Consider the following 20096-nt stretch of genomic DNA (forward strand, 5'->3'; position numbering starts at 1 on the left):
AAAGGCGCTCATTTCACATTTGCAAAATGAAGATCCTCCACGGATGAGAAATGATACAGCTTCCCCGGTGGCACTAGTGGTAAAGAACCTGCCTGCCAATGCAGGAGACATAAGAACCACGGATTCGACCCCTGGCTTGGGAAGATCCCCTGGAGAAGGAAATGGCAAGCCACTCCAGTGTTCTGCCCAGAGAATCCCATGGACAGAGGAGTCTGGTGGGCTACAGTGCATAAGGCCGCAAAGAGTCGGCCACGACTGAAGCGACTTAGCAGGCATCTACAAACTGCCTGGTATTGGTGGTTACAGCAATGCGTGTGAGGAAGAAAGGATCAGAGAGTTCTCACACCACCTGCCTGGTCTCAGTGGAGAATCTGGGAGCCCCGACTTCAGCCGCATGCAGGTAATGATATCACACCCACAGGGTCATTTTGAGGGGAAAAGGACTCCAAGCGTTGTCAGGCACTCAGTCTGGCACATAGTAGGTGATCAACAAACGGAAAGATTGAAGGTGGGAGAAGGGGACGACAGAGGATGAGATGGTTGGATGGCATCACCGACTCGATGGACATGAGTCTGAGTAAACTCCGGGAGTTGGTGATGGACAGGGAGGCCTGGCGTGATGCAGTCCATGAGGTCGCAAAGAGTCGGACACAAGTGAGGGACTGAACTGAATTGAACCAACGGCAGTTCCTAAGATTATACCGAGAAGAGTGATTCAGACTGCCTGGGTTCAAGTCCTGTTGGAGACTTTTCTCAACCCCTAGGCAAGTTAATCGAAGGCAATGGCAACCCATTCTCCATTCCTGCCTGGAGAATCCCAGGGATGGGGGAGCCTGGTGGGCTGCCATCTATGGGGTCACACAGAGTCGGACACGACTGAAGCGGCTTAGCAGCAGCAGCAGCAGGTAAGTTAATTCCTCTGCACTTCTGATGCCTCTCCTATAAAATGACGGCAGTAATCGCATCGCAAGGGAGCGGTGAGGGTGAAGTGAGTCAATCTACATAAAGGACTTAGCAAAGCACTGTACGGTCTGCGTATCAGTCTGGAACCACTGCTTTTGTCTGTGTCCCCGTCTCCCGAGGCCAAGCCCGGCTGGGGCGCTGGGAAGGGCGGATGCGGGGGCACTCCGAGGGTAGATGTCATGGGCCCGGAGGTCAAAGGTCAAGGTCAGAAGAGGCGTTCTCGAGGCCCACCCAAGGTACATGAGAGGTCAGAAACAGCCTCTGAAGGAGGGAGGTGGGGAGCCGGGAGGGGAGGGGCTGCAGGAAAGTGGGGACCCCTAGGATGTAGGAGGGGCTGCAGACCAAGCTCTGCCTTGGGGGTCCTCCCAGGGCTCGATGCGCAGCCTGAGGCCCTCCCCTCGGGGCGCCCTGGGTCAGCAGAGCCTCCCGGCGAGGACGAGAACACGGGCGTTGAAGGACTTTATTCACGAGAAAACTCAGGGTCCCTCGGGGAGACAGTCTACTGGTTACAAGCTCCAGAAGCTCTTGTCGGGTCAGCTGTGAGGGCCGGGGCTCCCGTGGCAGGGGGCTGGGGGGCCGAAGGGGCCCTGGGGCAGAAGAGCGGATGCAGGCAGCTGTGGGTGCTGAGGGGGGCTCTTCCCTTCCCGCCTGCCGGCCCTCCTCAGGGGCCCCCGCCCCCTCTGGGGCTAAAGTGCAGCTGGGAGGCGGGGGCCGGGCCAGAGTGGGGCACCTCGGGGTCACGGGGCGCCCCATGAGCCCTCGCACCTCCTCTCCCTCGTTTCTTGAGGCTCATCCCGAGTCCACGCCCCACCAGGTCCCTCCTGGGAACCCTCTGGGTAAGGGAGACACCTCCCCATCATCAGATGTTTAGAGAGAGTTCCCCAAGAGGGTGAGGCTGGCTCCATCAACTTTGAGGGGCCTGGAACATGGGGGGCGGGGCACTGAGATCTGGGGGGGTGGGAGGGGGGAGGGAGGGGTGCTGTCTGATGGTGGGGGTCATCCTCTCCCCCCAGCCCAGCGGGCCCCTCCACCCCTGCCTCCCGCCTCCCAGGCAAAGCCGAGGAAGCCAGCAAGCCTGGCTCCCTGCTCCAGGGCCGGGAGTCAGCGGGGTCCTGCCCAGGCCTGACTCCCAACCACGTAAGGGCCACCTCAGTGCCACCAGGAGATGCTGCCCTGGGGGCGGGGGGACCTCCGGAGAAGCCTGCGGGGCCAGAGCTGCCTGCTTCTGCGGGGCTCCTGCCAGCCCTCCTCCTGGCTACTGCGGGCAAGGTGCCCTCCCTCAAGCCAGGGCCCGGCCCCACCGAGGGGCTCTGCGGGCCTTGGCACAGTTTGGACGGCCTCGCCAACTCAGTAGCTTAGCCTGCGACCCCTCTCCCTGCCAACCAAGGGCACATATCTCAGAGGCGGTCAGGAAGAGAGCCCCCCCACCTCCAAAAAAGAGCCCTGCCCCTGACTCTGGAATATATTAAATTGTGCAGCTTGGCCCCAGCCCCACCCCCTTCAGATCTCCATGGCAACCGGGAAGCATTCCAAGTCCAAGTCTGAATCCAAGTCCGTCCAGTGCCAAAGAGAGGGCTTCAGCCTCTCCCCCCAACTCTTCCCCGGGAGGGCGAGACCCCCACATTCCACAGGGAGCAGGAGGGGAGGAAGACTCGAGGGGCCTCAGTCCTCAGCCCCCTCTTCCTCGGCATGGGGGGCCCCAGGGGGGTCCTCGGGCTCAGGGGCCTGCCTGCCGGGATGGGGGTGGGCGTGGGGGCCAGGCTGGGCGCCCTGCGTGTCCTCGCCCTGCACGTAGACGCTCAGCCCCTCGTGGCTGGGCTCCTTGCCACACGCCTGGCAGCTGCAGTGTAGGATCTTCTCCACCAGCTTGTCCACCCGGGGCACCTCCTCGTGGCCGGGGCACTCCAAGGTCACCTGGGCAGGGCAGACAGAAGAGGAGCGGTGTTTCCAAAGGCCTGGGGCGGGCAGGGAGGCCCCAAGGGCGACCCACGTCGTGGGACCAAGAATCATCCCAGAGACCCCGGAAGCCTGAGCCCCCGGGACACCTGGGCACAGTCGGGGGGAGACGAGGGAGTGAGTCCCTGCAGAAGCCTCCTGGTCTGTCCCCCCACATCCTGCCACCTTCCTCCCCAGCCCCAGGCAGCCAGGAGACCCCTCGTGGGGACCCGAACGGCCCGCCCCTGCCTGAAACCGCCCCCCACTGAGCTTGTAGAGAGACCCTGACTCCTCACAGGCCGCCTGCAAAGACCGCCCCCCCAACCTTGCCCCCCTCCAGCCAGCTCCCTGCTGCCTCATCTGCCTGAGGTTTTGCACCTGCCGTTCCCTCTGCCTGGGAGGGCCTCGCCCACCCACCCTGCTCCCCGCTGCCCCAGACTTTGCCCACTTAACTTCTCCTGAACCTCTGGATCTAAGCCCAGACATGCTTCCTGGATGCACCCCTCCAGCCCCACCCCACCCTCACCCCACCTCCACGTGTACCCACACACACACACACAACCCGAGGCTCGCCCCAGAGGAGCCCGGCTAGCGTTCCTTAGCCACCCTTCCTTTTTCCTTTCCTGCCTCCTCGTCTCTCCCTTCGTCCTTCCTCTGAACACCTTCTCCAGGCCAGCTCTGGGGACATGCCAGCTCTGAAGGCTGGGCCTGGTCCTTCAAGGAACTCAGAGTCTAGCAGAGGACACCGAGTTGTCAAAATCACCCAGAAGCAGAAGTAAAACTCTGTGTGTGTGAAAGATGCTCAAAGCAGGGGTACACAGTGCTTGGGGGATCAGGAACGGGGCCCTGAGAAAATGCTGCCTCTGCCAAGAGCAGATGAATGACTGGAAGTTACCAGGTGGGGAAGGGGAGAGAGGCATGCTGAACGGGGCAAAGGGGATGTGCAAAGGCCCTGTGGTGATCACAAGCCAAGTGGGTATGGGAGACCAAAAGGAGGTGGGTTGGTGTCAAGGGTCAAGCTGGTACAGAAGGTGAGAGAGGCAAGATGAAGCCTGGAAGACTGGTGGGCCAGAGCATGGCTTGTGGATGGGCCTTAAGGGGCGCAGCAGAAATCTGGGTCTCATTCTCTAACAGTGGGAAGCCCCCAAAAGGATTTCAACAAGTGACTGATGTCAGAACCAGGCTTCAGAAAGAGCTCCTATCCTGCATGTGCTGTGGTCAGACGTGTGAACCCCCACACGGCAAGGACCATGTGTGTACCCCCAGCAGCAGCCTCGAGCCCTGCACCCCGCGGGGCTCAGGCTCGGGGAGGCCGGGCAGGCGGGCTGTACTCACAATCTCCCACATGGACTGGGCCGGCATACAGGAGTCGCAGTGCACCAGGGACTCCGTGGACTGCGGGAAGGTGTTAGGGACGCTGTAGCTGAAGCACTGTCCCAGGCAGGCCCTGCGAGAGGAGAGCCCGCGGTCCGTGTTGCTGTGGCGGGGCCAGGGGTGGGCAGCCCATCCCCTTCCTCCCCTCTGGGCCCCTGTGCGGGCCCCTCCTCACCGCCACCCCCCTGGATCCCACCTGTTCTGGATGGACTTGGCCTCACAGCCGCTGTGGCCCACGATCTGGGTGATGTTCTTTGCCTCACACCAGGCGCTCTTATCCGGGAACAGGGCCAGCTTGTTGATGGGCGGAGGCGCAGCCAGCACCATGGCAGGGAGGACAGCCCCCACCAGGACCCGCAGCATCGTGCCTGCGGCCTCTGGAGCCCTAGGACTGAGCACAGACCGCAGGTGAGGCCGGCAGGGCCTGCTGGGCAGAGGGCGGGGCGGCAGTGGTGTTACAGGTGTGCCCGCTGACCCCTGACTCCCTGGGTTCAAGCCCTATCTCTACCGCTTCCTAGCCAAGCACAACCTTGGACAAGTTAATTCTCCTGTAGGAACCTCAGACCTGGGGCTGCTAATACTACGAGCATCAGATGGGTATCGTGGAGATTAAATAAGGTATTTCATGAAAAGCTCTGAGCAGAGAGACCAGCAGATATACACACTCCAATGTGTTAGTTATCTTTATAACTTGCTTTGTAGCTTTGAAGTAAGTTACTTTTCAGTCAGTTCAGTTCAGTAGCTCAGTCGTGTCTGACTCTTTGCGACCCCATGGGCTGCAGCACACCAGGCCTCCCTGTCCATCACCAACTCCCGGAGCTTGCTCAGACTCATGCCCACTGAGTCGGTATCCAACCATCTCATCCTCTGTCGTCCCCTTCTCCTCCCACCTTCAATCTCTCCCAGCATCAGGGTCTTTTCCAGTGAGTCAGATTTTCTCAATCAGGTGGCCAAAGTATTGGAGCTTCAGCTTCAGCATCAGTCCTTCCAATGAACACTCAGGACTGATTTCCTTAGGATGGACTGGCTGGATCTCCTCGCAGTCCAGGAGTCTCTCAAGAGTTACTTTTAATGTTCACGTATTTATCTGGCTGCACCGGGTCTGAGTGGTGGCATGCAGGACCTTCGGTCACTGCAGCAGCACGTGGGATCTGGTTCCTGACCGGGGACCAGACCCCGCCCACTGCATGAGGCGTGCAGAGGCCCGGCCACTAGGCCATCAGGGAAGCCCCAAGCAGGTTATTTTGTATCTCTGGAGCGCACTTTCTTCCACTAAAAAGGGGGGAGCTATAAAAGGGGTGGGGGGATGCTGTGTGACAAAGGGCCGTGGCACGTGCTAGACCAGACTGTTTCCAAGCACCCAGCCGAGTGCTGAGCAGTCCCAGCTCCCTCCTCACTGCACTGCCGCGGGTCCTCCCGGCTGTCAGCATTCTGGCATCAGGAAAGCTAACCCTCTCTGTGCCACTGTGAGATCTTGGGCCGCTTTGGCTAGCTGAACCTCGAGTGAAAAAAAAACAACCCCGAACTAGGCTGTATTTCTCTTCTGGATGCTCCAAGGCCAGAGTCGACACACACGTCACTGCAGCTCCATTCTACCCCGAGTCAAACAAGAGACAATCGGAGCCAAGGGCCTGACCCTCTGAACTGCGTGGGGCGAGGCACTAAGGCAATACTAGAATCTGCCAGCAGAGCGCGCTGCAGGGCAGCGTGTGTGTCCCAAGGTCGGGCTCAGAGGGTCTTTTCCCAGGGTCCCCCAGCTTCATCCTCTGGAGGTCTCACCCGCGCCCCCACTGCAAAAACTGTGGAGGAGGGAAGCTTCAGAGACATTGGGAAATGAGGGCAATGCTTACAAGGCGGTCCTCGGGGAGCAGGGCGCTGGGGAAGTTCCAAGGTAGGGTGCCTTTTTTTTAACGAGCTTCCATGGTGGTTCTGATATGCAGAGAGGGCTTAAGAAGTGGTCTGGCTCAGTGAAACTGGGGTTCTGTGCCTCAGGACAATCCCCAGAGGGGCCTGGGTGGAGCTGAATTGGGAGAAATGGCCAAGTATGGTCCCATCAGCCCCACGGATCCTGGCACTAGTCAGGCTTGCCAAGGGCTGGACACCTCACTCAGAACCATCCTTACCCTCAGCCCACTTTCTGCTGAAAGGGGCAGGTACTTGGTAAAAAGCTGGAAAGTGAGAGGTGCTCGGGGATCTTGCGGGCTCCTGCAGGCTGACCCGCTGGGCGGGCTCCGCAGGGCTTCCGGGGAGGGCCCGGGGGCTGGCCTGCAGGGCTGTGACCACCTCCACTCACTCCATCCAGCAGGTTCAGCTCAGATCCTGCCCCCTCTCCCTGCACGTGGTCCCCGGAAGCAGAGACCAGTGCCATCTCGCTGGATCCTAGCGCCTGGGGGACCCCTGCTCCCAGCCCAGCGGGGACGGGTGCAGCGGGCAGAGCAGTGGGAGGCGAGTCCAGACGCTCTGCCCCATCCCAGGGGAGTCTGCGTCTTGACCCAGGCCCTCGCCCACACATTTCCGGTCTCACTCCCAAGACTGACAGCAAAGCCCGTGTTTTCAGGACAACCACAACCTAAGAAAAGAGAATGGACGTGTTCCTAACCAGCGACCTAATTTTCCAGCACCCTTAGCACCCAGGAGGCTCCCTCACCCCACCAAGTCCCTTTCCATCCCCAGGGACCTAGGCTTTGAGTCGGGGTCTGAGCCTAGCATGCAGGCAGAGGCCCACCACCAGAGCTTCCTGGGGCTCCCCCGGAGAGACCTTGGAGAGGTCCAGGGACTTTTGTCCGATGCCTGACCCCTGCAGGGCTCCTCAGCAAGGCCAGGTCAGGTGGGCGGGGAATGATGGTAGGCTCCCTTAGGATAGGAGTGAAGCCTGGGAACAGAAGCAGTGCAGAGGTGAGCACGGGGCTGGGATGGGGAGATGCTGAAACTTGGGGTTGGGGGCCTGGACCCCGCTAAGGGATTGAGATGGGCATGAGGTTCACAACAAGGTTCAGCGGAGGTGGGATAACGATGCTTCAGGAGACCTGGAGGGTGAAGACTGGTCCCATGGGTCAGGTTGTAGCAGACGCCCAGGAGGAAGGAGAGACGCTGAGGAAAAAGCCGCCTCCCTTAGCTCCCCCCCTCTCTCAGGAACAGCTAAGGGCCAGCTGGGCCCACAATGGCGGGCTCCAACCCAGCCTGCCAGGCCAGGCCTCTCCCCCAGGACCAGGCCACGCTCGGCCTCCCCGGCCAGCAACCCTGAGCTCCAGCAGAACCCCGGCCCGGGAGCCCCCTAAGTTCCAGCCCCAGGCCCCCACCGAGGAGCCACACGGGTCCAGCGGTACGGTTCGCCTCTCTGCGCCCAGCGACCTCAGCCCCACGACAGGAGCGGAGCCCCGTCCTTGAAAACCATGGCCAGGATGCGCTGAGAGCAGCCAGAAGGCACCCCACTCAGGACAGTGCCCTTCCCCCGAGGAGGCTGGGCTGGCATCAGAGCCAAAGCTAGGAGTGGGCCAGGGGACAGGGAGCCCGCCTTCCCACCCAGCCCTCAAGAACCCCTGCTCCCCCTCACTTCACACTGGGGTCAGCTCTTTGCTAGCGGCTTTTATTTTTTGTTGGCTTGTGTTTTGTTTTTTCAAGCAGCAGCTCAGTTGGGTTTTTTTTTTTTTTTGATACAACAGTCGGACCTTCCTTCCTGAGACTTGAGAACCTCCCCTAGGGTCTCACCCCTTCCTCCTGCCCTGAGGTCTCACAACAAGTCATGGGACGCCTAGCATGCCAGAGCGGGAGGAGGTCCCCCAAGCCGACCCCTGTGTTTTGCAGAGGGGTAGTCCCAGGGCCCCCAGCAGTCAGACCGAGCAGAGTCCTTCCTCTAGACCATGCGGGTCCCTGCAGGTGGACGCTGGTTTCCAAAGCACCGTCTAGGGGACCAGAGAGGGCGCTGAGGTTGGGGGTCCCAAACTCAGGAGTATAGTTAGTTACCAGCACAGTAAGGCCAGGAGGGGTTTGTGGGTATTAGCCCAGCACACCCCCTCTTTGCTTCCCCGTAGTTAGAGCGGCTCCTGACTGTGGGCCAGGTGCTGTTCTAAGGCTTATAGTGAGTGAAGTCGCTCAGTCGTGTCCAACTCTTTCCGATCCCATGGACTGTAGCCTACCAGGCTCCTCCATCCATGGAATTTTGCAGACAAGAGTACTGGAGTGGGTTGCCATTTTCTTCTCCGGGAGATCTTCCCAGCCCAGGGATCGAACCCAGGTCTCCCGCATTGCAGGCAGACGCTTTACCGTCTGAGCCACCAGGGAAGCCCTCTAAGGCTTATATTTATATATTTATATATATACATATATATTCATTTATTCAGTGCTAGGAAATAGATACTGTATTTTCCCCATTTTACAGACAAAGAAACGGAGGCACCGGGAGGTTAAGAGACTTGCTCAAGCTGACTGACACACTGGTGTTTACTAAAGCCGAGGTCGGAAACAGACAACAGCAGGATAAGCACGGAAAGGTCACAGAGGAGGGGGACAAGGAACCGTCCGCCACACGCAAGAGGCCAGGGCTCCCCGCCCTGCCCCAGCGGCTGAGGCTGTGTCTCTTAGGCCAAGCAGCTCTCTGGGGTTCAGCCACAGCCAGGCCTGGAAGCTTGGGCGCCCCACAGGGCAGAGTTCAAATCCCACTCCAGACCCCCGGCAGACGAGCGTGTGGCCACGGTAGGCCCCTGGCTCCCTGGAGCTTCCAGCCTTCCTCGGAGCTGTCGGGGGGCACAGTTAGGCCATCCCCAGCCCAGAGTGGGTACCTTCTCACCACCCCACCGTCCACTCCCAGACCCAAGCCCTCACGCACCCTGATACATCCGAGGCTGCCAGCGCCACAGGGAGAGGTTCCCTGGGGAGGGAGGGGACACAGGCCGGCCCAGCACCGTGGAAACTGAGGCACAGAGCAAGGAAGTGACAGCCTGTGTCTCCCACTCGGGGGACGAGGGCAGTGACAAGAGACAAGACACCCGCCTTGGCCGCTTCCTGGGGAAAGACGGGGTTGGGGCAGCAAGGACGCAGGCTTCCGAGTCAGGCCTGCTGGTCCTCACACCCGGCACCTTCCCCAAGATGCTTACCAACAGCTCAGGCACCGGGCCCCAGCCCTGGATATGCCGACCCCACAGTCCGGACCCAGGCATGTGAGCCCCGTCCCACATGGTGCTGAGGCCCGGTCAGGTCAAGAGCCCCCCAACTCCCCAGGGAAGGGTCCTCAGTAGAGCACGGCTGACAGCAGCCACCCACCCCTCTGCCCAGGCCTAGTGCCTGCGATCAAATCTTAAATTCACCAGGGGGGCTTAGATTTCAAGGAAGACCCCTGGCCGCTTCCCACTGTGGAGCGCCCACTACAGAGCAAAGAGTCAGCTTCACAAAACAATGAACCATCGCCCTCTCTGTTTCAGGATAACTGAATATTCAGGGTCCCTAAGGCCAGGTAATCCAGCACTGTCTTGGTACAATGGTCCACTCACCCCCAGACGCACACACACACACAGGGCCGGCAAAGGCTTCCATAGAAGAAGGCAAGCCTTTCCCCACTTCAGCTTCTGCTTTCCCGAACCTCCTCTGGAAACCTCTCCCACTTAAGGCTGGAAGTTCCTCCCTGTGGGCTCAGGTGACACCTGGATCCGCACAGAAGGCGGGTGGGGTTTGGGGGGACTTGTTTCCCAAATGGGTCAAACTGGATGCCCCCAGTCTCTACTCCTCCCTGCTTCCCTCCTCTCCCCGCACCCCCAACACACACAAAGGACGGGGTTTGGGTCTCCTTCATTCACAGCCGAGGCTGTGACAGACCCTGGTTCAAACCCTAGCTCACCCACTTGAACCTTTTTATTTTTTTTCTCTTGGCCACTGTGCAGCTTGTGGGACCTTGGTTCCCTGAACTGGGATGGAACCCAGGCCCCTGGCAGTCAAAGCACCAAGCCCTAACCACTGGACCGCCAGGGAATTCCCTCACTTGGACCTTTCTGTGCCTCAGTTTCCTCATTTGCAAGATGCTGCCGGGGGCACCTCTTAGGGCAGTTGTGAGAGTTAAACTGCAAAGAGCACGGAAATTTCGGGAGAGGGCGCCCGTCAGAGGCTGTCCTCAGCAGATGTCCCTGTGAGCGCGGGCCTGGAGTCACTCAGGGCTACTCACCCTCTCTGAACCCTGCCCACGCCCTTCTGCCTCCCTCCCACTAGATCCCCAGCGGATCCCAGAATATAAATCCAGGGCTGCGTCTGCCTTGAAGGAACTGAATTTAGGGGAAGAAACTCAAGCAGAGGAGAGGATGGCTGGGCGAGGATTTCATGCTTGCCAGGGCGGGAGCCGAGAGCAAGATCCTCTCAGACTCTAATCCTTGCGCCCCTGGCTGAAGGGCCGGGGTGCCCGAGAGACCAGCAACTCGGTGAAAACAGGCGCGGCCCGGCTGCCAGGCCGCGCACGCTGCCGGTGCGGAGGGCGTGGCGTTCCCGGCCGCGGCCCTGGGCTGGGTGACCAGCAAGGGCGAGGCAACCAGCGCAGGTCCTGGGGAGAGCCTGCCGGGACTTCCTCGAATGGGGCCGCTGAAGGGAGGGGCCGGCAGCCTCAGACCCCCGGCTCCGATCTGCTCCGCAGGCCTCTCTGGGGTCCGGGGACAGATTCGGGCCCAAGCTCATCCTCTGACTCGCTGTGTGTGCCTGGGAGTAGGGCAGGACCACGGTTAGGGGGCCAGGCCTCTGACCGCTGGTTTCACCTGCCCAGCCTCCCATTTGACCCCATGAAATGGGAAGCAGGGCCTGGCAAAGCCTATCTCAGCAGATGGTCTCAAGAGGAGTCCAGCTCCAGCACGCTGCTTAGAGCCACTGTGACTCCATGGCCCCCGTCAGCGCAGCGCGGCTTCCTTTCTACCGTCAGGGCTGGCAGAGCATATTCGAACCGCCCGGGTGGGGGACACACGAAGGGCCAGGCCCAGGCTCAGGCCCAGGAGGCCTGCCTGCCTCCGCAGGGCAGCTCCACCTCCCTGGCTAGGCCCCCCCAACCCAGACCACGGCCCTCCTGCCCGCAGACCCTCCTGGCCACAAACTGTCTCCAAAACAAATCGATGCTAATGAGCGGCTGCAGGGCCCGCCTAGACATCTGCTCGGCAGAAGTCCCACTGCAGCGGGTACCAGCTTCCCCGCCCGCCCAGACGCCTGCGACCCCAGGGGCTGGGGGTGGGGAGAAGGCGCTAACTCACTTGGAAATTTCACTTTAAAAGGATGAAGATACCTCCACGGGAAAATGCACATCCTCCCGGGCACCCCCCCCCAGCACACAGGCCCAGGAGAAGGAGGTCCAGTTTAGGGGGTGCGGGGGGGGCGGTAAAGGGGGGTGGGGGTCACCGATGCTCCAGCCTCGCCTTTTCTTTGGCCCCAACTAGGGGCAAACCACACCCAAGCAGCAGCCCCAGCATCTGGAGGAGTTTCAGGAGGCCGGTGGTTGCCACAGTAACAAAGGGTGAGGGGCTCCCTGTTGACAAATTGCTTCCCCACCCCCACTCCCCCCCTCCCCCGGCCAGCAGCCCAGCCTTTGGCCTCCGGCCCTGACCTCTGTTTTCCTGGGGTTCCCGCAGTTACAGGCTGCTGTCCTCCAGCTGGGCGAGGACCTCGGAAACGCTGAAAATGTGCCCTTGTCCCTGGGTGCCTCCCCCCGCCCGGCGCCCCGGGCCACGCCGAGGCGGCCAGCTGCCCCCTCTGCTGCGTCTTGTAAAAGATCCGAACCGCCCCGCCCAGGCAGCGGGGCGGGCAGGTGGCCGGCAGCACGGCCCAGTTGTCCAGGCCGCCTCGCGGGGGTGGAACTCAAGGAATCTGAGCCCCCGGAAAGGCCGACTCCCCTGCCCCTGACTCAGTTCCAGGGGGACGACCCCCCCCCCCGGCCCCGGGGGACAGGCGGAAAGCAGGGGGAGGCTTTCGCTCCTTTCCCCGGTCTAGGAAACTGTTCCCGGACCCCGCTGGGGCCCGGGCCTCCGAGGCGGTCGGGGGGATGTCTGAATTCGAGGGTGGGGGCACCAGGCGGACGCACGGACGCCGGGAGGGACTCCCACCGCGGGGCGGGCGGAGGGCGGAGGGCAGACAGAAAGGCAGGCACCGACCCAGGGAAACGGGAGCCGGGCAGAAGGGGAGAGACAGAAAGAAAGGGGCAGACCCAGAGGACGAGGGGAACGGAAATCGAGAGACGGAGACCGCCAGATGGGAAGACAGACGCCCGGAGACAGAAAGGAGGCAGCAACGTCCCGGAGAGAAGAGGCTCGCGGCGCGGTGAGGCCCCCGGGGCAGAGCCGGGGGGGACGCGCGGGCCCCGGCGGCCGAGCTCCGGGCGCTGCCCCGGCTCCCGCGCGGCCCGACCCGGCCCTCCACCCGCCGCCCGGCTTCCTCTCGGCCGTGCACCCCCTCGCTCGGCCGCGGATCTCCGACCGAGCGATGGAAAACCCCGGCGAGTCGGGGGGACCGGCCCGGGGCGGCCGGGGCGCTCTGCGGCCACCCCGCGCCGCGCCCGCGTCCCCCCGTCTCCGGAGTCTCAGAGCCGCCCGAGGCTTCCGGGGCTCGGCGGCGGCCCCTCCGCACGGTGCCCGGGGGCGCGCGGCGCTGCGCCCGCGGCCGAAGCCTCTGGAAGCCGGGCGCCCGCGCGCCGGCCCGGGCGGGACTTACCGCGCGCGGCGGAGGGGAGCGCGACGCGCCCGCCGGTTCCTGCGGGGCTGTCTGCGGGCCGCGGCGGGCGGGCGCAGCGCCCCCGAGGGGCTCCGGGAAGCGGCCGGCAGGGCTGGCGTTGGCCCCGCGAGGCTCGGCTGGGCTGCGCTAGCGCCGTCTGCGGCCCCGGGCGGGCGCGCGGTGCGGGGGAGCGGCGAGCCGAGCGGCTCCGACGTCAGGGGTGTCTCCGCTCCAAATAGGGAGCGAGGGCGGGCGCCGCGGAGGGAGGGACGCGAGAAAGAAAGAGCGGGCGGGCGCCGGGGCCGCGCCCCTCCCGGCGCGCAGGAGGGGGCTCCTCGGCCGCCCGGGCCCCGGCTCCCTCTCCCCCCGCCGCCCTCGAGCCCCGGGCCGGGGTCGGACGCGGTCCGACGGCGCGGCGGAGCTACCGGGGGCGCCCCAGAGGCGGGGCCGAGAGCCCGGCGCCCCCCGATCGTTCCTCTAAAGCACCCTCCGCCGGATTTCTCCGCGCTAGGACTGCTCTCCGCCTCACTTTCCCCGAGCCCGGGGCCACCGGGCTGCGCCGGGCCTCCGGGTGACAAAGATGGAGGGGCGCTCCTTTTTCTGGGAACCGGGCGCTGCTGCCTGGCTCCGAGGGCGTGGCGCCCCAGCCCCGCGAGCCGCGCGCCCAACCCGACCCGCTCCCGGCTCGCGACCTGGGCCGGTCTGAGCTCTTCAGATTGCGGTGGCACCCGACCTCCGCCGGCCTCGCCTCAGCTCCGGACACTTGGCTTACGTGTGCAGAGAAGGGTCTGAGAGTCCCGAGGAGGGCTATTCCGAATGCCAGAAACTGGACTCACTTCTCTGGCTCCTGGGATGAGCACAGCGCCCAGCGCAGGCGGTCAGGCTCAGCTCCTGGGGGAGGAGGGGTACCCAATGAATCAGGCTGCACTTGGGCACTCAGGAGCGTTTCGGTCGTGCCCTCATTGTTAGGTTCGCCAATGAAGTGAAAAAAATAGCTTTGTTGCCGAAAAGTAGTAGCTCAGGACACAGACCCAGTTGCAGAACTTGGCATTCTTTTGCCGTGGTTGGTGTTCGTGCGTTTCACCCTAGCCTGGCTGGAAGCTCCCAGATGGAAGTTGCCCAGCTCATTCGATGTCACAGGTTGCTGAGCCTTCTGGTGGCTTCCAATGGGCTGCTGCTAACTCCGTGGTGTAGGCTGGCCTGTCCGCCTCTCCAAACCGGGCACTGCCTCTCCATGCCTCCAAGCTCTTGCTTATGCTGTTCCCTCTGCCTGGGCTTCCCTTCCACTCCTTTCATCTCCTAGTAAAGACACTCTTCAAGCCCCAGATTGGAAAGCCTTCCCAAGACCCAAGGAACATAAACCCCTCCCTTCTCTGGTGTGATCCTGGAAGCACAGGATACATACCTCTGTTCCTGGTAATTTCCCTCTAGACCAGATGAATAGATCTCTTTCCTCTACTTGACCGTGGGCTCCTTGAAGGCAGGGATCACCTGTGTTAGTGTCTCCAGGGCTTGGCAAACAGGGGTACAAAGTATTTGGCTGATTTAAGTAACTGTTATCCCCGTAAGTGTTCCCATGAGGATCACTGTAATAGCACTTTTAACAGCTCAGGCATATTGAGCACCTTCCTATACTAAGTGCCTGGTCCCATTCTAAGCACTTTCCACCCACACAATACATCTATGAGATAAACACTGTTGTCCTCATTTCATCAGTGAAAGAACCAAGACCAAGAGAGAGGTTAAGTAACTGGCTTAAAGTCACTCGGTAAAGGGAATGCCAGTGACCTTTCTGTTGGAGGAACATGTCTCACAGTTCTAGCCTAACTGCCTGGTACACAGTAGGCACTCAGGAAACTGACCTTTGTGCTCACCACTGCCACTCTCAATGTGGACCCCTGGTGGGGCAGGGATTGGACGTCTAGACTTCCTAAGTGAAAGTGTTAGTCGCTCAGTCATGTCTGACTTTGTGACCCCATGGACTGTAGCCCGCCAGGCTCCCCTGTCCATGGGATTCTCCAGGCAAGAATACTGGAATGGGTAGCCATTCCCCTCTCCAGATCTTCCCAACCCAAGGATCGATCCTGGGTCTCCTGCATTGCAGGTAGATTCCCAGGAAGCACACTTTGTAAGAACCCACTGCAGGAAGCGAACTGGGTCGCCTAATGAGTGTGTCAGATCATACAGAGAGCCCCTGACAGTTCAGCCACCCAACCATCTAGTCAAGGACATGGGGTTTGGGATTAGGTCACATCTGTCTGGTGAAGACTGGTAACTACAAGAAGGCTACCATGTGAACACAGGGTCAGAAGGTGACTTGCTAATACTGTCAACAGCTATCACTATGTGCCAGGCATTATGCTAAGCACCATGCCTGCTTTATTGTATGGAATCCTGACCCCAGTCCTACTATTATTCCCATTTTACAGATGAGAAAAATCAAGGCACCAAAAGCTTAGTTACATAAAAGAAAGAAAACCTAGTTACCCTCCCAAGATCACACCACTAGTGATGGACAAAGTCCAGACTTGAACCCAGACCCATCAGCCCCAAAGCCCATGCTCCTCTGTCCACCGCCCCCTCCTGACGGCCTCGGGCACCGCCAGGGCCCAGGGTGGTGGGCCCCAGTGGGAAAGGCAGAACCTGTCACGTCAGAGTCTCCAAGCACACAGAGATGCACCTGGTTGGCAGCCGCATGCCAGTTGCCCCAACAGGCCTGGCTGGCATCGGGCACAGGCCTGCAGCCAGAGCCTGCTGGCCCTGGGCCAGCCTCTTGGGGCCGAGGTAATGCGGGGCCCAGATCTGGGGTAGAGGGCTGAAAGCCTCTCTCCCCAGCTCATTAGCAAACATCTGGGCTCAGGAAAACGACCGACCTGGAATGTGACTGGGCCACGGGGAGCTGCTCCCTCCCGGAGTCCCGGGAATGTGAGCTCCCTCCCGCAGGGCACGGGCTTGGGCCAGCTGTTTCCTCTAATCCCGTCAGCCTGGCCTCGACAGGGGTCCAAAGCCCTGCACTCTCCCGGAGAGAGAGGGAGAGCGAGCCAGGGCCCTCCTTCGCAGGCTGGCCCGCTGACTCAGAAGGTGGGTACCGGGGCTCGGGAGAACCATAGTCCCTCCGTCTCCTCCAAGATAAAGACCAAGGGTGTCAGCATGTCCAAGTGTGTGGGTGGGAGGGGCCGTGGAGGAATCATCGCGGAAGGTTCTGGAGGCTTCCTGCTTGGGTTTGACTCCTTGCTCCATCGCCCAGCGACTCTGCAAGTTGTTTCCTGTCTGGGCCTCGACCTCCTTCCCTGCCACATGCAGCGTTGTTGGGACTCCCTGATTTATTTAGCAGATACTCATGGTGCTGACTACGTGCCAGACAGGCACAGAGGTGTCAGGGCCACGACCGCGGGCCAGACCAACAAGGTCCCAGGCCTCAGGAAGCTTCGGTTCTGCCACAGGGAGCCAGAGTGGGTACGCATAAGCAGAAGAATGGGTTTCTCATAACCCAAGTGTTATGGAGGAACTAAGCAAGCCGGGGCGAGGGATGAGCCTCAGAAGACATGGCAAAGAGGCGACGTTTGAGGTAGATGATGATGAGAAGGAGCCGGGACTCAAGGAGATAAATGGATGCAAAGTACTCGGCACGGTTCCTGGAAAATAGCACACGCCCCAGAAAATGAAAGCTATTTTAGGGAGGTTTGTGCAGGGAGTCAGAGTCCCTGGATCACACCCAGGCGGGAGCGCCAAGCTTTCTCTCACCTCACCCACGGAATGTGTGCCCTGAGCCTCAGTTTCCTCATCTGCGAAACAGGAATTTTAATAGTGCCCAGGTGCACGCTGACGGGGAGAGTTCGCTAAGGGGCATGGACGTGGAGCCCGGAGCCTGGCCCCCAGCTGGCCCGCAGGAAGGAAAGCTGCTAGAGCTGCATTGTCCCTTCCCACAGACGCAGAGGATGTGCCGAGGTTCCCGGGGCAGGCCGGTAGCAGATCCGAGAGCGGAATCAGATCACCTGGCTCCGGGCTCAGCCCCGGGGCTGGCTCTGGCCTTCTCTTCCTCATCCCTGAGGGTCCGGGAGGACTCTGGGCCCCCCCACCGTGGGCTCACAGAAAGTGGGAGGAGGTGATGATGGGACACCCTCTGGGGTCTGCCCCCGGAAGGCTGCTGGGGGCGTGGGAGGTGTGAGCGCAGAAATGAGGGGAGCTGGGTGCCGTGGGAAGATGTCACATACCCTTTGTAGGTAAGGCGGAAACTCAAGAAGAGGGACCGGGGGCTAAGAAGGGGGAGACGAGGAAAGAGGAAGGTTGGAGAGGAGACCTCAGTTCTGGGAATTTCAAAATGGACATGTAAACTCAGGTTGGTCTGACTCCAGGGAAGGCCCCTTTTCCACTCCCAGTGGTGGTCACAGCTGTGTCCTCATCTGGAACGATGAGGACGCCGAGGCCACCAGGAGCGTGGTCTACATGCCAGCGCTGGGGTGACGGGGGCGACCCCCAACCTCTCACTTTGCTGCTTGTTTGCTTCCTCCCCCATCATACCCCAGTTCCTCCCAGCTGGGCTTCCCGGACCCCCGGGGAGCACCCCACACCTCCAACTGACAGCCCCAGAGCCGGGCTCTCCAGAAAGGGCCTCAGGCCTGGGATCCTCCGCCCTGCCGTTGGTGACACGCGGAGAACCGGGCTGGGGTGCTGGGCAGTGTTAGGCAAGTCCATTCTTTTATAAAGTTCCTTCTCCATTCTTCCATTTCTCAGCTCCCAGCTGCCCACACACATCCACAGAGAATAGGAGAAGAAATGTTCTCTCCCCTCAAGAGTCGGTCCTTCTCTGAGTATTTAATATCCCACAGAACAGTTGTTGTTTTTTTTTCTCTCAAGGTTTTTGTGATCCAGATAAATTCATTGAAGAATCCTCCTGCTTAGGAACATGGATATTGGAGAAAAAGAAGGCACAAAAGAACATCATGTGGGTATCTGTGTGGCCCCTCTACCAGGGACCAGGCTTCCGACCACACTCACCGATCAGCACAAGGCACGTCAGCAGCCACGTGTGTTCTCCACGAGCCTGTCCTCCTGGCCAGAGCGTGGCCCAGAGAGACGGCTGACCCAGGCTGGGCCGGTGAGCTGAATCGTGTTAGGGACAGAATTCTAGAGCGCGTTGGCTGCTGAAGGAGCTGACAAGGGCTTGGTTCTCACCCAATATTCACCTTTCCTTGGACTCTCTGACCTTCTCCAGTATCTTACAATTTTAAGCTGATTTGAAGGAGTTTGTTATTTACTTCCCTAAAAGTCTTATTAAAACAATATATAAAAGGCACTTGCTCCTTGGGAGAAAAGCTCTGACCAACCTAGACAGCATATTAAAAAGCAGAGACATTACTGTGCTAACAAAGGTCCGTCTAGTCAAACCTATGGTTTTTCCAGTAGTCACGTATGGATGTGAGAGTTGGACTCTAAAGAAGGCTGAGTGCTGAAGAATTGATGCTTTTGAACTGTGGTGTTGGAGAAGACTCTTGAGAGTCCCTTGGACTGAAAGGAGATCCAACCAGTCCATCCTAAAGGAGATCAGTCCTGGGTGTTCATTGGAAGGACTGATGCTGAAGCTCTGATACTTTGGCCACCTGATGCGAAAGCTGACTCACTGGAAAAGACCCTGATGCTGGGAAAGATTGAGGGCAGGAAGAGAAGGGGATGATAGAGATGAGATGGTTGGATGGCATCACTGACTCAATGGACATGAGTTTGAGTAGACTCTGGAAGTTGGTGATAGACAGGGAGGCCTGGCGTGCTGCAGTGCATGGGGTTGCAAAGAGTCGGACAGGACTGTGAGACTAAACTGAATTGATACATGTTATTACACATATATATATTTGACCACGTACTAAGTGTCTAGCACAGCACCAGGAACTGGAGACCGAGTAAAGCAGAAGGCCTGCCCTAGAAGGAAGAAGGGCGGAAACCCCGGAGATGGGAAGTAGAGGGCAGAGGAAAAGTACTTTGGCAAGGAAGCTGTCCAGGCATGAGGCCACAGGGTTCAGAGAAGGCAGTAGCCTCAGGGGGCTGGTCTGCCTGGGAAAGGCTTGCTGGAGGAATGAGCATTTAAACAAGGGCTTTGAGGCATGAGCAGGACTTGGGCCAGTTGTGAAAGCAGTCCACACTAAGAAGAAAAGCACCTGGAAAAATGGATTTGCAGTGGACAAACATGTGACCCTCAGAGCACCACAGCAGAGACCACTAACATACCCTTTCTGGACTGGCCCAGAAACAGCCTCAGGATCCTTTTTCTTTTCTTTAAATATTTATGTATTTGGCCATGTCAGGTCTTAGCTTCGGCACCCGGGATCTTCAGCTGTGGCATGTGGGATCCAGTTCCCTGACCAGGGATTGAACCTGGGCCCCCTGCATGGAAAGTGCGGAGTCTTAGCCACTGGACCACCAGGGAAGTCCCAGCCTCAGAATCCTTAACATAGCTCCTCTAGGAAGTCACCAGAAGGGATACCGATGGCTTGTGAAATAAATGTATCTTGTTTGAATGCATTTGTCACTCCTAGGAAAATGTGTTTCAGGAATAGATAACTAGCTTGACTGAAATAGAGGTAACAGACTAACATTCAGTTTTTCAATGAATATTCGTTGAGTGCCTACTATGTGCCAGGCTCTATTCGGGTACTAAGGATGTGGCAGTTAAAAAAAAGAAAAAAACAAAAACCCTCCAAGCAAACAAACAGAACAAAATCTCTCCAAAACAGTCAAAATATCTGCCCTCAGGGAGCTTGCATTTTAGTGGGAGGAGACAGACAACCAACAAAATACAGAGGTAAAGATACAAACTGTGGGGCTGTGATAAAGGCCAAAGAGGAAAAGCAGAGAAGTGGGCTGGTGTGGGGGGAGGTGGGGAGGGAGGGTTACCAAAACCAGAGCAGTCTGGGGGGACCTCCCTGAGGAGGACCCTGAATAAAGCCTGGAAGGAGATGAGGGGGTGAGCTGTGGGGACCCCGCGGGGAAGAGCGGGAACCACCAGTGTGCTCAGACACAGCGGGGGCAGCAAGACTGCACAGAAGAACAGGGAGCTGGCAGACTGGCAGGTGAGGCTGGCTCCAGGAGGGTGGCATCAGAAAGGGTCTCAGAGTCCATTTTGCTGACTTTGGCTTTTTATCCCAGTGGGATGAAAAGGCACCGGAAGG

The 20096-nt window shown here is 59.8% G+C and overlaps 1 protein-coding gene, 1 long non-coding RNA gene and 1 other non-coding gene across 6 annotated transcripts; 1 reads left to right on the forward strand and 2 right to left on the reverse strand.

The window, feature by feature from the left end:
- Positions 1–1409: 1409 nt before the first annotated feature.
- NBL1 (NBL1, DAN family BMP antagonist) lies at positions 1410–13092 on the reverse strand. Of its 4 annotated transcripts, XM_081574895.1 has the most exons (5): positions 12934–13092; positions 7031–7144; positions 4469–4663; positions 4234–4345; positions 1410–2877 (listed from the first exon to the last, which is right to left on the reverse strand). In XM_081574895.1, exons 3-5 carry the CDS (start codon positions 4633–4635, stop codon positions 2626–2628), a joined length of 531 nt encoding a protein of 176 aa, XP_081431021.1. In that variant the 5' UTR covers positions 4636–4663; positions 7031–7144; positions 12934–13092; the 3' UTR covers positions 1410–2625. The 4 variants fall into 4 exon arrangements, with proteins under 4 accessions (XP_081431021.1, XP_081431020.1, XP_081431022.1 ...); XM_081574894.1 differs by lacking the exon at positions 7031–7144; XM_081574896.1 differs by lacking the exons at positions 7031–7144; positions 12934–13092 and adding an exon at positions 11834–12057.
- On the forward strand, positions 12210–19449 carry LOC145540359 (uncharacterized). The gene is made up of 2 exons (XR_014078333.1): positions 12210–12543; positions 17791–19449. It is a non-coding gene; the product is annotated as an uncharacterized LOC145540359 (long non-coding RNA).
- TRNAE-UUC (transfer RNA glutamic acid (anticodon UUC)) lies at positions 19282–19354 on the reverse strand. The gene has a single exon. It is a non-coding gene; the product is annotated as a tRNA-Glu (tRNA).
- Positions 19450–20096: the final 647 nt, after the last annotated feature.

Source organism: Giraffa tippelskirchi, chromosome 3, assembly GCF_054371585.1.
Source record: "Giraffa tippelskirchi isolate mGirTip1 chromosome 3, T2T-mGirTip1v1.2.pri, whole genome shotgun sequence".
Classification (NCBI taxonomy): Eukaryota; Metazoa; Chordata; class Mammalia; order Artiodactyla; family Giraffidae; genus Giraffa; species Giraffa tippelskirchi.

Excerpts from the sequence above, each read along its gene's own strand:
- NBL1 (XM_081574893.1), bottom strand. The coding sequence starts at position 11,383 with ATGTCTAGGCGGGCCCTGCAGCCGCTCATTAGCATCGATTTGTTTTGG. Across the intron at positions 4,346-4,468 it reads GCCAAGTCCATCCAGAACAG|GGCCTGCCTGGGACAGTGCT; the intron begins GTGGGATCCAGG and ends CTCCTCTCGCAG. Across the intron at positions 2,878-4,233 it reads CCCAGTCCATGTGGGAGATT|GTGACCTTGGAGTGCCCCGG; the intron begins GTGAGTACAGCC and ends TGCCCTGCCCAG.